This window comes from Bidens hawaiensis, unplaced genomic scaffold (genome assembly GCF_021521415.1).
Source record: "Bidens hawaiensis isolate Kalapana, Puna unplaced genomic scaffold, B.hawaiensis_p1.1 tig00042469_1, whole genome shotgun sequence".
Lineage (NCBI taxonomy): Eukaryota > Viridiplantae > Streptophyta > Magnoliopsida > Asterales > Asteraceae > Bidens > Bidens hawaiensis.
In genome coordinates this window covers 134,210-148,510 of record NW_027497531.1, presented here as the reverse complement: position 1 = coordinate 148,510, position 14,301 = coordinate 134,210, and the positions used below count along the sequence as shown (strand labels likewise).

The following is a 14,301-nucleotide window of genomic DNA, read 5'->3' as shown; positions in this document are numbered from 1 at the left end:
AAATCATGTCCCAAAACAACCTGTATCAATTCCAGAAGGTAAAAAGCTCATGCAATATTCTTTTCGGCCCAAATTCGGCTGTAAAAATTCACACGAACGAAAATAAACAAAATACCTTTAAATTTCTCCAAATGATCCCCAAATTCATATGTGATCAAAATACATCAAATCTGAGTTCCCAGAAAAATTTCATAATTTTTGAAGTATTTTAGCTATTTTTTCCCAAATAAACATCCCAATTCAGTAATAAATTTGCCAAATATTCTCGAATGGTCGAAAAATTACCAAATTTGAACAGGGACTCATTGACATGGTCCCTGATGTCCCTGAAAAATTTCAAGTCCTAACAATATGCACATCACAACCTTAACCTAAATAGCCCGTAAGCGAGTGTTTCGGCATTACCTTAGCGGGTTTGGCTCGTTTCCGACCTTTTAATCAAGTTTTCAGGTTCTTGTGCTTCTAAGAAAGCTAGGTACAAGTCCTATATCACAAACCAAGCAATATTTCATCAACATAACAGCCCTTAAGTTAGGGTTTCGGCTAGTGCACAAAAACGAACTTTTGAACCGTAAAAACGTCGTTTCAACCCTTTAATCCGTGTTTATGGCCAAAAAAACTATCAAAACAGGTTCCTTACCATGTGTATGATCAAAACATGTTTATGGACCATTTTTAGGATTTTTACACGGTTAGGAATGATTTTTAGTAACCAAGACATGTTTTTATGGTATTAAACAAGTTTAAACAAGCATAAAAGCTACTTATTTAAGCTCCTTACCTTAGGTTTTGAAGTTTTTCTAGCTGGAGCAGAAGTGGTGTCCAGAATTTTCAAGAAATGAGGTTGAAAATATCTTGTATCTAGTTTAAATGTGAAAGAATAAAAAGGGGGGTGGGGGGTGGCGGCTGCGGCCGGGATTCCTTATGGGCCCCCTTTGGGCTGTTTTGGCCTAATGATCTGATTCCTCAAGCCCAAATATGAAAAGCCCGGTCCAAATTTAGTTCGGGTTCGGTTTTTGGCGCGAAAAACTTATCGGGTGCGTTAAACAACGCGGAAAACGAGTGTTTTTCGGCTAGTTTTGTGTAAAATTATAAAAACATACTATATGTTTGTAAAAATCAAAAATATTTTCACGGATCGCTTAAAACATTTCAAATAAGTGTTTGGTAAGTCTTTTTCGGCTTAACGGATGATACAATGCTTGGTTTGTAACTATCTTTCGCGTTTAAATCTATAGCGGGTAGTTAAACGAGCATGTTTTCGTTTAACTTGTTTGCTATCAAACTAAGACCATATTTCTAATATTTTAGCTTGTATAGATCGTATATCACTTATAAATGCCCCCCCGAGATATCTGGGCCATAACCCGACCTGTTCGGTTGATCGTTCGTTTGTTACGCAAAAGGCGTTTATTTGCTTACTCGGTAAATACATACTGAGGTGTACCTTGTTTTGGCTCAAATGTCACATTATGAAATTCTACGCATGGAATGCATAGCAAGTTCTGTTGTGTGTCATGGCATAGAAATTTTTTTTCTTAGTGATTTAGGATAACAAAACAAATGGAATATGGTAAGAACATGGTGGATATGCAGCTGGTACTTCCTATATATAAGTGTTCCTGCCATATCACCAATCGTAGTGTTTTTCGTGTCACGGGGAGTTTTGTATTACTCTGAATCTATGACCAACATCGTTAAGATTTTTTTATCATGTAACGATTTTTAAGCATACTCAATTAATTTCTAAGCATCAAAGTTTCACCTTTCGAGTTCAAACCACTCATCGTTAGAATTGTTCTTTTCCCGGAAACTTATCTAAAAAATTCAAATTTCTCTTATCGTTACCCTTAAACTCTTTGTCACTCATCAAATTCTTGATCAAAAAAATTGCTGCTTGATATCAAAATAACCTATTGAATCAGTCTAAACCGTTACAAAAATCTCTGGAACTCAACACGTTAGACCTTAATTTTTTTTATCATTTCAAATTTTTCTCAAGTATTCGTAATCTTATTCAACAATTTTCTCTAATTAAATTTCGGGACGAAATTCCCTTAAATGGGGGAGACTGTAACATTTATGCATTTCCATTCATGAAATCGCTACTCTTTTATTCTCGTATTTAATAAAGTTAGTGTATTAGTTCTAATGTTGTAAAACTCCCGAGTAGGTAGCCGAGTACTCCCCAATTACTCCCCGCCTAGATCGAGTACTCCCCGCCTCGACCGAGTACTCCTTAGGTATTTTCCGAGTAATCCCCGACTACTCCGAGTACTCGCAACTCCCCAGTCGACCGCCTAGGACCGCCTAACGACTTTTACAACATTCACCATATATGTTATTTATGAAATCATATATTATTTCTTACTATTTAGTAACATTATTATCATATGCACAATTGCATGATTCTATGTCATTTCATCATATGCATGCTTAATCTTTAATGTGACACGTTTAACCGGGAATGCCTAGATTTAATATTTGTCATTATTAATTTTATCCTAAAGTAATTTTATTTATATCCTTTATTCAAATTAAGAAGAACCTTCTAGAATGTTCTATTCTAGATCTTCAAGATTTGCCTTATCCAAATTTTGAATTCAAAACCTAGTCTATCCTAATTTTTTCTCTAAACACCCCTATAAATAGAACTCCCTAACAACCTAAAAATTCATTCCAATCCTGCATATTCTAAAGCCCCAAGGTTGCAAAATCGTGATCCTCATCCTCTCAAAGATTCCCAGCTCGTTCCTTCCTAGTAAGTAATGATTTCCGTTTAATGTTTTGTTCTTTCATTCTGCAGAAAAACACTATATTTCAACGCTTAGATCTCGGTCATAATATATCTAAATTATGAATTTTAAAAGCCTGAGTTGGCTCTTTATGTGTATACTATCTCTGTAATTTTTGGTATAAAATTTTATAAAATTTAAAAACGTTTTTACTATTTTTCTTTAACAAAGGGTCTTACTAAAAATTCTGACAGAAAACTATGGTCTTAAAACGAATATCATAACTCATTCATGTTTACGAATTATGACCCAAGCTTTGGTTATGTTGTAGAACTGTGAATTAGAAAAACTATCCATTTGAAATCGCCTTAATTCGATAAAGTATCGATTTTTCTACTAAACTGACTCCGAATCAGACCTCTCGGTAGTCTACGAATTTTCTATTTTTTAATAAATATTTAAATCTTATAAATATTATATAAGGTACCAACTTTATACGGTTACAACATATAAAATTTTCGTGATCTAACTCAAAGGTTTACTAGTTTTAAAAATTCGTATCTTGAACAGCAAGCAACCTATTTTTTTCTAGAAAAAATAATCTAAAACCCTAAACCAAAAAGTTATCACATGAACCCACAAAATCCAATTGTACTTCCAAACAAATATCAAATCTATAGATATTCACTAAGGGTTCTGTCACCAAGGCTAAGGCCTAAGGAAAAACCAAGTGGCGTGTCCGGGCGTGAATGGACCCACTTACCTTTTCCTGGGAACCCGAGGTCGAATATTTTATTCCACCGAAATAAAGTAACATCCTAATAACAACTTTATTGATCATTAGGGCTCTAAACCAAAGTGTTGCAAATCTCAATTCATCTACAACAAAGGTGAGTTCATTGCCCCTTTTACATGCTTTTAAACGTTTTATACTTTGGGGTGGAAAATATGCATAATCAATTTGTTTTATACATGCTATTTGATTCAAGTTTTATTTCATAATATTCGTTATGTGTGACCATTGCAAGGGTATACTTAATCGCATTGACAACCATTAACTTGTTAAGTCCGTGGTAGTATGATGATAGATCTATTGGCCCGACCCGCCCACTCAGGCCTCGGGTAAAGGCATGTGTGTTTAGAATCCGACGATCATTAAACATTAAACATAATAGTCTAATCGTGAATTAGACGACTCGCTAAACGTGTCAGAGGTTTGGTTGTAATCACAAAGTATACAAGTAACTTAACAAATATGGAATGATTTCAACTTAAAACTTATTTTATTAAAACCTAAGTTCTTACCAACTATTTTTAGTTGACACTCAAACATGTTTTTCAGGTATTGGAAATTTGTTTTTGAAGATTACTTGGTGCAAGATATAAGATTGCATGATTAAACTTAGCTTAATATAAGACAATTTATTTTATTGTATCTCTGTATTGCTTGATATTGAATTGAGTTAAACAACTATTGTAACACGTAGTATGATGTGCTATAAACAATCACCGTCTCGTGTCGACGTATTCCGCCGTTGATTGAGGTGTGACATTATGAATACATAAGATATGCTATTATATATTATTAAATTTAACTTATTTTATTTTATTTTATTTTTTAATCACCCGTTATATTAGATAGGTTTCATTTTGTAGAGAATAAACTCCCTAGTTCCAGCCTAAATAATTCCTTAGAATAAAATAAAGTTAGAGAGAAAGGGAAGCCTTTCTTTCTTTCTTTCTTCTTCTTCTTCCTCTGGATCCGATGGGTTCTATTCTTTTCTTTTCTTTTCTTTTCTTTACAATATTTTGGAGTGCATAATAGTGGTGGACCCCACTACCTAGTCGTCCTCTAATGCTTTTTGCATGAACAAACCCAAACCCAACCCACCTCTCTCTCGAATCATCGATCCTCACCGTCTTCTCACTAATAATCTTAACCTAATTCTAATTTCAGGCAAGCTGCTTGCTTTAATTCATTCTTAATTACCTTGTGTACTGTACAAATATGTTAATTCCTGCCTGTGTATGTGTGTTTCAGTTACCGAGTTATATTATTATTATTATTGTTAATAGATCTATTCATTAGTTAGATTGGATTCACTTGTTTCGGTTCGACTTTTGTTATTTGATTTGAGTTAGGGTTTACTTGTTTGAGATGCTAAATCACTCTGTTTCTCCTCCATGCATTAATTTCTTTCTAACCGAAGAATAAACTCCTGAATGATCCCCTTGCCCTAAGAATCATGCGTTCCCATTCCACCATCTCCATATGAGTGTGATAGACGGGTTTCTATTAGGCTTCTACTGATTGATTGAATTAGTATAATCTTTATTTTATTCATTCAACAAATTAGGTTTTCTATCTACATGAAAACAACTCTCTATTTGGATCCCATGTAGTAGTATTATATGTTAAATAAATAGTAACTAACAAGATGCTTACCATTTGCATCTGATAGATACATTATAAGGTTTACGTCTTTTTAAGTTTAAACATCAATGATCAATGGCCCCTGTTAACCTGCATTTTTAGGTTAATAATGTGCTTTCGATTGTGAGTTATGTTACATTGAATAAATACGACAACTTTTTTTTTCTTCTCCTGTAAACAGTACATGTGTGGATAGAAATCGTGATGGGTTCTACAAACTCAAAAGTGGAGGAAGATAAGGCCCTGCAGCTATGTCGCGAACGGAAAAAGTATGTTGGAAAAGCACTTGATGGCAGATGTTCGCTTGCAGCGACTCATTTTACTTACATAGAGTCACTAACAATTATTGGAGGTGCGTTAAGAAGATTTGTTGAACCTGAAGCTGCAGTGCAGTCTTCTTTATATACCTCCACCAGTGCAACCCCAGAGCCGCATGCGTTTTCTTTCTCTTCAACCATGTCGCAACATATGAATCCAGCTGGAACTGGAGTTAGCTCTCCATCGCCTTCTCCACCAACTTCCAGTCGGTTTTATGCAAATCATATGAAGACTAGAGGCTCGTTTTCTAGAAAAGTTGAAGAAAAGCCGCCTGTTCCTGTAATTGTGTCTGTAACTACTTCAAGTACTCCAATAACCACCACTCCTCGTTCCATAGATGAACCAGAAACCCCGTTTGACCACCCGCCACATGATCAGCCCGAAAGTCAACCCTGGGATTATTTTGGTCTTCCTCATCCGATCGACAATGAGTTTTCTCCACATGAATCAAGTCACGTGCTTGAAATGTACAATGATGTGCAAAATATCAAGACCCCGACCGAAGGGAGTGTAACGTATCAAGAATCAGAAGACGAGTTTGATGGGTCAGACACAGATGGACTGGTGAGAAGTTTTGAAAATGTTAATCGTGTAGTGGATAATGTTAGCGGGGTTGGTTTGCGTTCCATGTCATCTGCAGAAAGCATGACACCAGAAACTGAAATCTTGAATGGTGAAAAGGGTCATTCTAATTCTCCTCGATTGTCACCATTAAAACGAAAAACGTCTGGTATTAAGAATGTTGCAATTCTTCAAGAAGAAAAGACAGAGGTGGTTAAACAAGCTTCTGAAAATAGACCAGCACCTAAAGATTTGATTTCAAGCATGAGAGATATTGAACAGTTGTTTATAAAAGCTTCTGAGTGTGGAAGAGAAGTTCCAAGATTGCTTGAAGCCAATAAGCTTCACTTTCGTCCCATTTTCCCAGGAAAAGAACGTATGCTCTCTTACTTTCTTAAATAAATAAACATAATGAACTATAAATTATGGTCTTTTTGTATTATGGTATTAGTAGCATTAGCAAAATATCTTCAACGAGTGTTTATTTTTATGTGGCAGGTGGATCGTTCACTTCAAAGTTTTTAAAAGCATGTATGGCATGTGGGGAAGATCCAAGCCAAGCACAGGGGGAAGGTGCATATATATAATTTGGAAAAGTTCTTTTTTACATTGTAGTGCTTTTTTAAAGATAGTTTTTTGATAAATGGAAGTTAGTGGATTGATGACGTGGCAAAAAAAGGTCATTAGAGCTAATTGTCATTCAAGATGCTCTAAAAGGACCATTCTACATAGCACAACACTGAGCTCAATAGTTTTCAGTGTCATGGTTATGAAGATGACCTGCTATATTTATTTGTTGAATTTTAAGTGTATATCAGGTCTCTTTATGACTTTATTCATGCTGTTAGATTTCATTTGAATGTCCAATGCTAGGTTTATTTGTTTATTTCAAGGTTTAGTTTATCAAAAAGTATCAGTTAGTAACAATAGTTATCGGGAGATCTATTATTAGTTGTTACCAAAGAGAAAGCCCTAAATTTACCTGGTAAGTTTATTAGCCTGGACAGATAAATATATAGAAGCTTCAATACTAACAGAGCAAAAAATCCTAAAGCCACTTCTTTAGGTTTCGATTTTATATTCTCGTATCATTATGATCTTTTTGTTTATTTCTAAAAGTAAACTTTTGATCATTTTGTTTATTTCTCATAAACTACTTATGATTTTTCAGTTTGAGTAACTAGTTTTTTTCCCTGGTTAGAACCTGCTCAAAATGACATGAAGTACTTAACATGGCATCGGTCCACATCATCCCGTGCATCATCATTCAGGCATGATCCCACAACTGGCAACAACACTAGAGAAAATCCAGAGGATGCATCCAGCAGCCTGTATGATAACTTCTGCATGAATTCAGGAAGCCATGCTTCAACCCTGGATAGACTCTATGCATGGGAGAAGAAGCTTTATGATGAAGTTAAGGTAATAATATCATTAATATCTTTTACCTTAAATTCCTTATTATGAAATGGCTTGTGCTGATGCGCTTATCCTATGTTTTTTTTACTTCACTTTAAAATCAACTTTTAGCACATTTTATAACAGTTTTGGATTGCTTAGCCGTATTATCAAAATTCTAACTTGTGTTTCCATTTTGCTTCCTTTTATCACATTAGCATTAAAACATTAATACTTTTGTTCTGAAGCTCATAGGCTCTGATCTGATCCTTATTCCTTGCTTTTAAGATGGGGTGTATTTAGAAAAAAAAAATAGAAATCTATCTTAATCTTAAATATCGAAACATTTAAAAGCTCTCTGGTTGCTTCCTACATTCTCTCAAGCCACCAAATTGTTTTATTTTGTAAATAGAGGCTTCTCATGCATTTGACCCGAATTCACGGGTTTGGGTCTCATCAAATCCAGATAACCATTAAACGGGTTATAACATCTCATAATATTAAAAATTAACTTCACTAAATATTTGATATGAAAATCCTATAAAATAGGGATAATACTAAAAATTAATATCCATTTAAAAAAGATATTATTTATATTAAGAAACAATTTTATAGTAAAAAAAATAAGCGGGTCATGGGTCTCACCAAACCCAGATAGTTTTAAACGGGTTATAATATCTCATTTATTTGTGAAATCCTTTAATCATTAAACCCTAAGTATATTATTAACTTCCTTACAATAAAAAAATTAAAATCCAAAAAATATATAAATATTAGAAACGAAAAATGAAAGCAACCCCCGTAATACGGGGGATAAAACCTAGTAATATATATAAACGAAACCTTTAAAAGCTCTCTGGTTATTCCCTAATATTCTCTTAAGCCACCAGATTGCTTTATTTGTAAATGGAGGCTTCTCATGCATTTGACCCAAATTCATGGGTATGGGTCTCACCAAAACCAGATAGCTCTTAAACGGGTTATAACATCTAATTAAATTAAAAATTAAACTTACCAAATATTTGATATGAAAATCCTATAAAATATAGATATACTAAAAATTAATATGCGATTTTTTTAGAAAAAGATTATTTATAATTAAGAAACAATTTTATAGTAGAAAAAATAAGTGGGTCATGGGTCACCAAATCCAGATAGCTTTTAAATGAGTTATAACATATCATTTATTTGTGAAACCCTTCATCATCAAACCCTAAGTATATTATTAATTCTCTTACAATAAAGAAAATTAAAATCCAAAAAACAAAAAATGTAAAACAACCCTCGTAATTCGGGGGATAAAACCTAGTTAAACATAATTTGATGAGGAAAATGGGTGGCAATGAGACAGGTTTTGGTAATCCTAATCTCATATCCATTTCTCGTGTTATGTGGTTAAAAGTTACCTGTTGGGATGGATCACCTGAAACCTGATATTAGACTCACCTCACAAAGCAACCTGAAATCTCAAATACTCAACTAAACTTTCAACTCTATAACTTTAGCCATAGTTATCAAAAGCGCTCGCCTGGTGCGCCTAGGCGCAATTTTTAAGCGAGGCGCAACCATACCTCCTGGCACCATCAAAGGTGCTCTTCTGGTAAGTTTCCGGCAAAAAATGGTTTTCTGGTGATTTTTCCGGCCAGATTCCTGCCACTCTTCGGCGAACTTCTGCAAATTATTGCTGAATTTCATCTGGGACAGATCTGTGGCTGCATCACCAGAGAGCAGAAGTTGAAGAGAAGAGAAAGAAGATGAGAAAACTAAAGAAAGGACTTTGGCTTAAATGCTTACCCATAAACAGTGTTTTGCAGAAAAGCTGCAGAAAGGACTGTTTCAATGGTTAACAAAATTCATTTTTCTTTGGTTTATTGGATTTTAATAATCCTTATTAACTAGTATTGGCCGATAATAATCCCTATTCATTTTATCACTACTGGCGGCCCCAAATTTAAAAAAGTTGGCCCCCATGGTCCCCCGTTAAAAATGACTTAACGGCGTTATATTTTTTTCTGAATTTTAAACTAATGTTTTAGGGCTTTTGATCGGAAGGAGGATACGAGTCGATTGATGTAAAACTTCGTTCGAAACGGTGCTCCAAAACGACGAAACAATGCTTCAATTCGGGTGTTTGAACTTACAATTAACAAAAATCAAGTCGTCTGGATTACCGTTTCGAGCTAAGTTTTACATCAATCAACTCGTATCCTTCTTCCGATCAAAAGCCCTAAAACATTAGTTTGAAATTCGAAAAAAAAAGTATAACGCCGTTAAGTCAATTTTAACGGAGGATCATTTGGGGCCAACTTTTTTAAATTTAGGACCGCCAGTGGTGATAAAATGAATAAGGATTATTATCGGCCAATACCAGTCAATAGGGATTATTAAAATCCAATAAACCCTTTTCTTTTAAATTATTGTAGCAAGCACACGACTATATATGTTATTTATTGTTTATTTTTTTAACAGCTAATTTTTGTTATTATTTCTTTTTACACAGAGTATCTTAAAGGGTATAATTTCATTTTGATACTAGTCAGATGGTTTTAATATCTAACCATATTAGTTCTATAAATATATTTAGAGAGTAATATTAGTTTTATATACTTACAAGATATATTTGTTATTTTTTTCAATGCATAACATATTTTATTTTTCATTTAAGTACGCTTTTTTTTCTTAGGTCCTCGCTTTTTTTGCACCTTGCGCCTAGGCCTCAGGCGAGGCCTATGCGCCTTGAGTGCACCTAACGCTTTTGATAACTATGATTTTAACAATTTCAAGTTTCTAACAACTTCATCATACTATTGGTAATACTTTTTGGGATTATATGATGTGTAATATTCAGTTTCATCAGGCAGGTGTCAACTAATAGGCTAATACCATACTGTCCCAAACATGTGATGATTATTAGGTTTATGTTTTTAATGTAATTGCTTTATATACATTTGAATTATAAACTTGTCATTTTAGAGTGTTATGCAAAAAAATAAAATAAAATTGGGATTAAATGGGTCTTGGTCGTGCCAACTGTGAATCCACTTGTCGTACTCAGGTTTGTGTCAGACGGATTTCGGGTTCGTGTCATGTTCGACCCGCCAACCTGCGAGCGCGACCCATTAGCACCTTATTAAATGTAACTATTGTTTTTAACAAATCTTCTGGTTCGTATTGTGTTCCGGTTACAAGGTTAAGTGAAAGGTTCATTCAAAGATAATTTTTGAATTTATTCTCTACACTTTCCAGTGTGCATACGGCATAAAGAGATAACAAATTGTGCTAAATGGCATGCCATTTTGTCATCCTTGGAATTTGAAATCATTAAAGTTTTCTGGCCTTGATGTCGTTATATTGTCAACTAAAAGAACATTATTTATAATTTGCATGCAGGCAAATGAGGCGTTAAGAAAGGTGTATGATCAGAAACGAAAACTTCTTAGGGAGTTAGAATCCACTGGAGAAAGCTCGCGTAGAATAGATAAGACTCGGTCAATCGTGAAAGATCTACATTGGAGAATTGGAGTTGTTATTTACAGGATTGATTCTATTTCAAGAAGAATTGAAGATCTAAGAGACAAAGAACTTCATCCACAACTTGAGGAGTTAATTGAAGGGTGCGTAGTCCTTCTAAATATTAGTTATTAGTTAGGTTAGAACTGGTAAAAATGGACAGGTTGGATAACACGTTACTACTAGTTTTTGTCAAAATGGGTAATTTTGGGGGGATTCAGTTGGCCTAGTACACTTTTTCTAAAAATTACTGATCTATAAAAATTTGTGTCAAATACGATTATTAATGCTATAATGTTTCAAATAATCTTTTTTTTAATAACATGATTTAAGAGGATTTATGCAATAAAAATACATCTTGGTTGATGCCTTTTTACCCGGTACACTTTTTTTTTTCTTTTTTGCAAAAATTGTTAATTTGTAAATACTTAGTGTCAAATATGATTAGAAAGTTTGTAATGTTTCAAACAATCTAATGTTTTTTAATAGTATTATTTAAGAGGTTTTATGTATTAAATTTACTTTTCGTGGTACTTTCGGCCCGATTAACATGCTTATACATACCCGTTAAGATTTAAAACGGAGTGAATCCATCAGTTCTATGGGCGTAAACAAATTTAGTTGAGCCCAAGCTTGGACGGATGTCTAATGCTCAAGCTCGGCTCGTTAATAAGTTCAGTTTGAGTTCGGCTCGTTTATTAGTGATCAAGTATCTTGTTGTGTTTATTTATTTAAAAGTATACTTATTTATAGTTTAATTTTATACATATAATAAAGTATCTATTATTTGATTATTCCTATCATAATTTTATGTATAATAATACTTCTTATGTAATTATATATTTATTATGTAACATCTAAGTGATACACTTGTTTATTAGTTATCTTTATTTATACTCATATATACTTGTTAATAATTTAATTTTATACATATATTGATGTAAATATTGTTTAATTATTTTTATCTATAATAATATTCTTATGTAATTGCATGTTTATTATCTAAACTAAATTTATATTTATGTAAGTAACACACTTGTTTAGGCTCGAATTCATTTAAGCTCAGCTCGATTCAAGTTTTTTCCAAGTCGATCTCGAGTAGAGCATGAGTAGCTCGATTTGTTCACGCCCTATCTCATTCATAAGTACACGTGCCATAACTTCCGCCTCTATATCTTATCTTATGTAACGGTTATTTTGTGTTTTAATGGCAGGTTGAGAAAGATGTGGGAAGTAATGCATGAATGTCACAAGACTCAATTCCTCATCATATCAGCAACAAACAAAAACACCCTCACCAAAATCTCCTTACAATCTGACTCACATCGACATATCACCGCTTATCTTGAAAGTGAATTAAGCACTCTTTCTTCAAGTTTTACAAAATGGATTGGTGCGCAGAAAACGTACGTACAATCATTAAATGAATGGCTTAAAAAATGCGTCTCACTTCAACAATCAACCAAGAGAAGAAAACGCCAACCGATCCAATTAAAAGACTATGGCCCGCCCATATACGTCACGTGTGGCGTCTGGCTAGAAAAGCTTGAAACTTTACCAGCAAAAGTAGTTGCAGATTCCATAAAAGAATTAGCCGCCGAAATTGACCATTTCTTGCCCCGACAAGAAAAAGTCAAAGGTGGGCATCGCTCGATGCCATGGCAACATGCTAACAACAATGATGATCATGCAGGGGTGAATCTGTTACACGAAGAGGTTTTGGAGGACCGAAATGCAAATTTTGATCGGTTGAAGTCCCGCTTAGAGGTTTTTCTTGGACAGTTGAGTAAGTTTTCGGGATTGTCTTTTGAAATGTTCACGGATCTTCAAACAGCCATTAAAGAGAGGAAGATCATCTATGCACGAACTCACTCTAAGTCGACGTAGACAAAGACAGGTTCTTGGGGATTTGTACATCGAAAAAAATAATGGAATAAAGGGTTAGAGTTGGTTACAATGTTTATGAGAATAATATATATACGATACTATTTATTATTTATATAGAAGTTGGTTTTGGGTTTAGACTGTATCGCAGGGACTCGTATAGTGTATCGGGTACAAATTCAGCCCGATTCTTCATGTTTTGGTTTGTGATGGTCATGGGAAGGCTTTGTAGTAAGTTTTTTACATTGCATTTTTTCAACCTAAGTATATTGTAGGATCTGAAAACATGTACGTTGGTATATTTATGTTTCTTGTCTGTTTTTGTTGGAAAGAGCAGGAAACGATTGTTCTTAGTAGGAATATGATATTAATGTTAGCTCGAATATTACTTTAGCAAGTTATCTAATAACCTAGACAAGAAGCCTTGATGCTGCATGTATTGATAAACCGGTTTATAAAGGGGTGTTGTGATCGGTATGGGGATGCAATTATCCGTTCTCTATTGCTTCAACATGTAAATAGAAGAGCAAACTGATGTGCGTGATATAAAAAGCCATTTAACAGCATTTGAAACTGCCTCCGATATACCGATTTTGACGCTCCAAACCTGGTTTATATAGAAAGAAGAAAATCCATGACTAGGGGTTCCCTTTGAGTTGGGTTTCGAACCTAAGACCATGTGATCTCAAATCTTAACTATCATCTCCATATCATCAAACCAGAAGGCCGACTGCCTACTGCTAGATTTAATACAAATCAGAAAGCAGTTTTAACTTTCAGTTAAAAACATAAACGTTAATAACTAAAGTATTTTTATACATAGAAACTTGATTATATATAGTATATGTGTTCAAAAAATTTAAAGTTCGATTCAATGTAATAAAATACTGAAGAATTTTTTGTAATTATAAATAGTAGGCAAAAGAAACATAAATGCCAGAAGCCACCAAAGAGATCAGCTTGAATATGAATTACAACAAAGCAAAATAAAACCAACCAAAGCCAAAAGATTGGATTGTTTGTAATTCAAAATAAAACCACCAAAAACGCCATTCATGATCTTCTCATTGCTTAATCTTTCTTGATGTCATCCTTGGACAAATAGTCCACTCTTAGAAATGGTGATACTTTGTTTATTACCGGTAGACATCACCTCAGCCGCAATATTAAGAATACCATTGGCATCTATGTTAAAACAAAGACATAAATATAAATTTTGTCCTTTAAACATATGCAAATTGTGGATTAGATCCTTTAAAAAGTTTACTTTCACTCGTTGTCCTTTATATAAAAAAATATCTTGTTTTTAGTTATTTACACTAACGATTGTTAAATATTTCAGTTAAGTCACCTCATCTTAAGTGAACTGCACATGAGGTGACTTAACTGAAATATTTAACTGTTAGTGTAAAGGACTAAAATCGAAACATTTTTTCATATAAAGGACAAAGAGTGAATCTA

The 14,301-nt window shown here is 33.8% G+C and overlaps 1 protein-coding gene across 1 annotated transcript; it reads left to right on the top strand.

The window, feature by feature from the left end:
- The first annotated feature begins 5,353 nt into the window (after positions 1-5,353).
- Positions 5,354-12,845, top strand: LOC143593661 (uncharacterized). Its single transcript, XM_077073225.1, has 5 exons — positions 5,354-6,424; positions 6,547-6,621; positions 7,250-7,470; positions 10,837-11,060; positions 12,171-12,845. The coding sequence occupies exons 1-5, from the start codon at positions 5,374-5,376 to the stop codon at positions 12,841-12,843; spliced, it is 2,244 nt and encodes a 747-aa protein (XP_076929340.1). The 5' UTR covers positions 5,354-5,373; the 3' UTR covers positions 12,844-12,845.
- Positions 12,846-14,301: the final 1,456 nt, after the last annotated feature.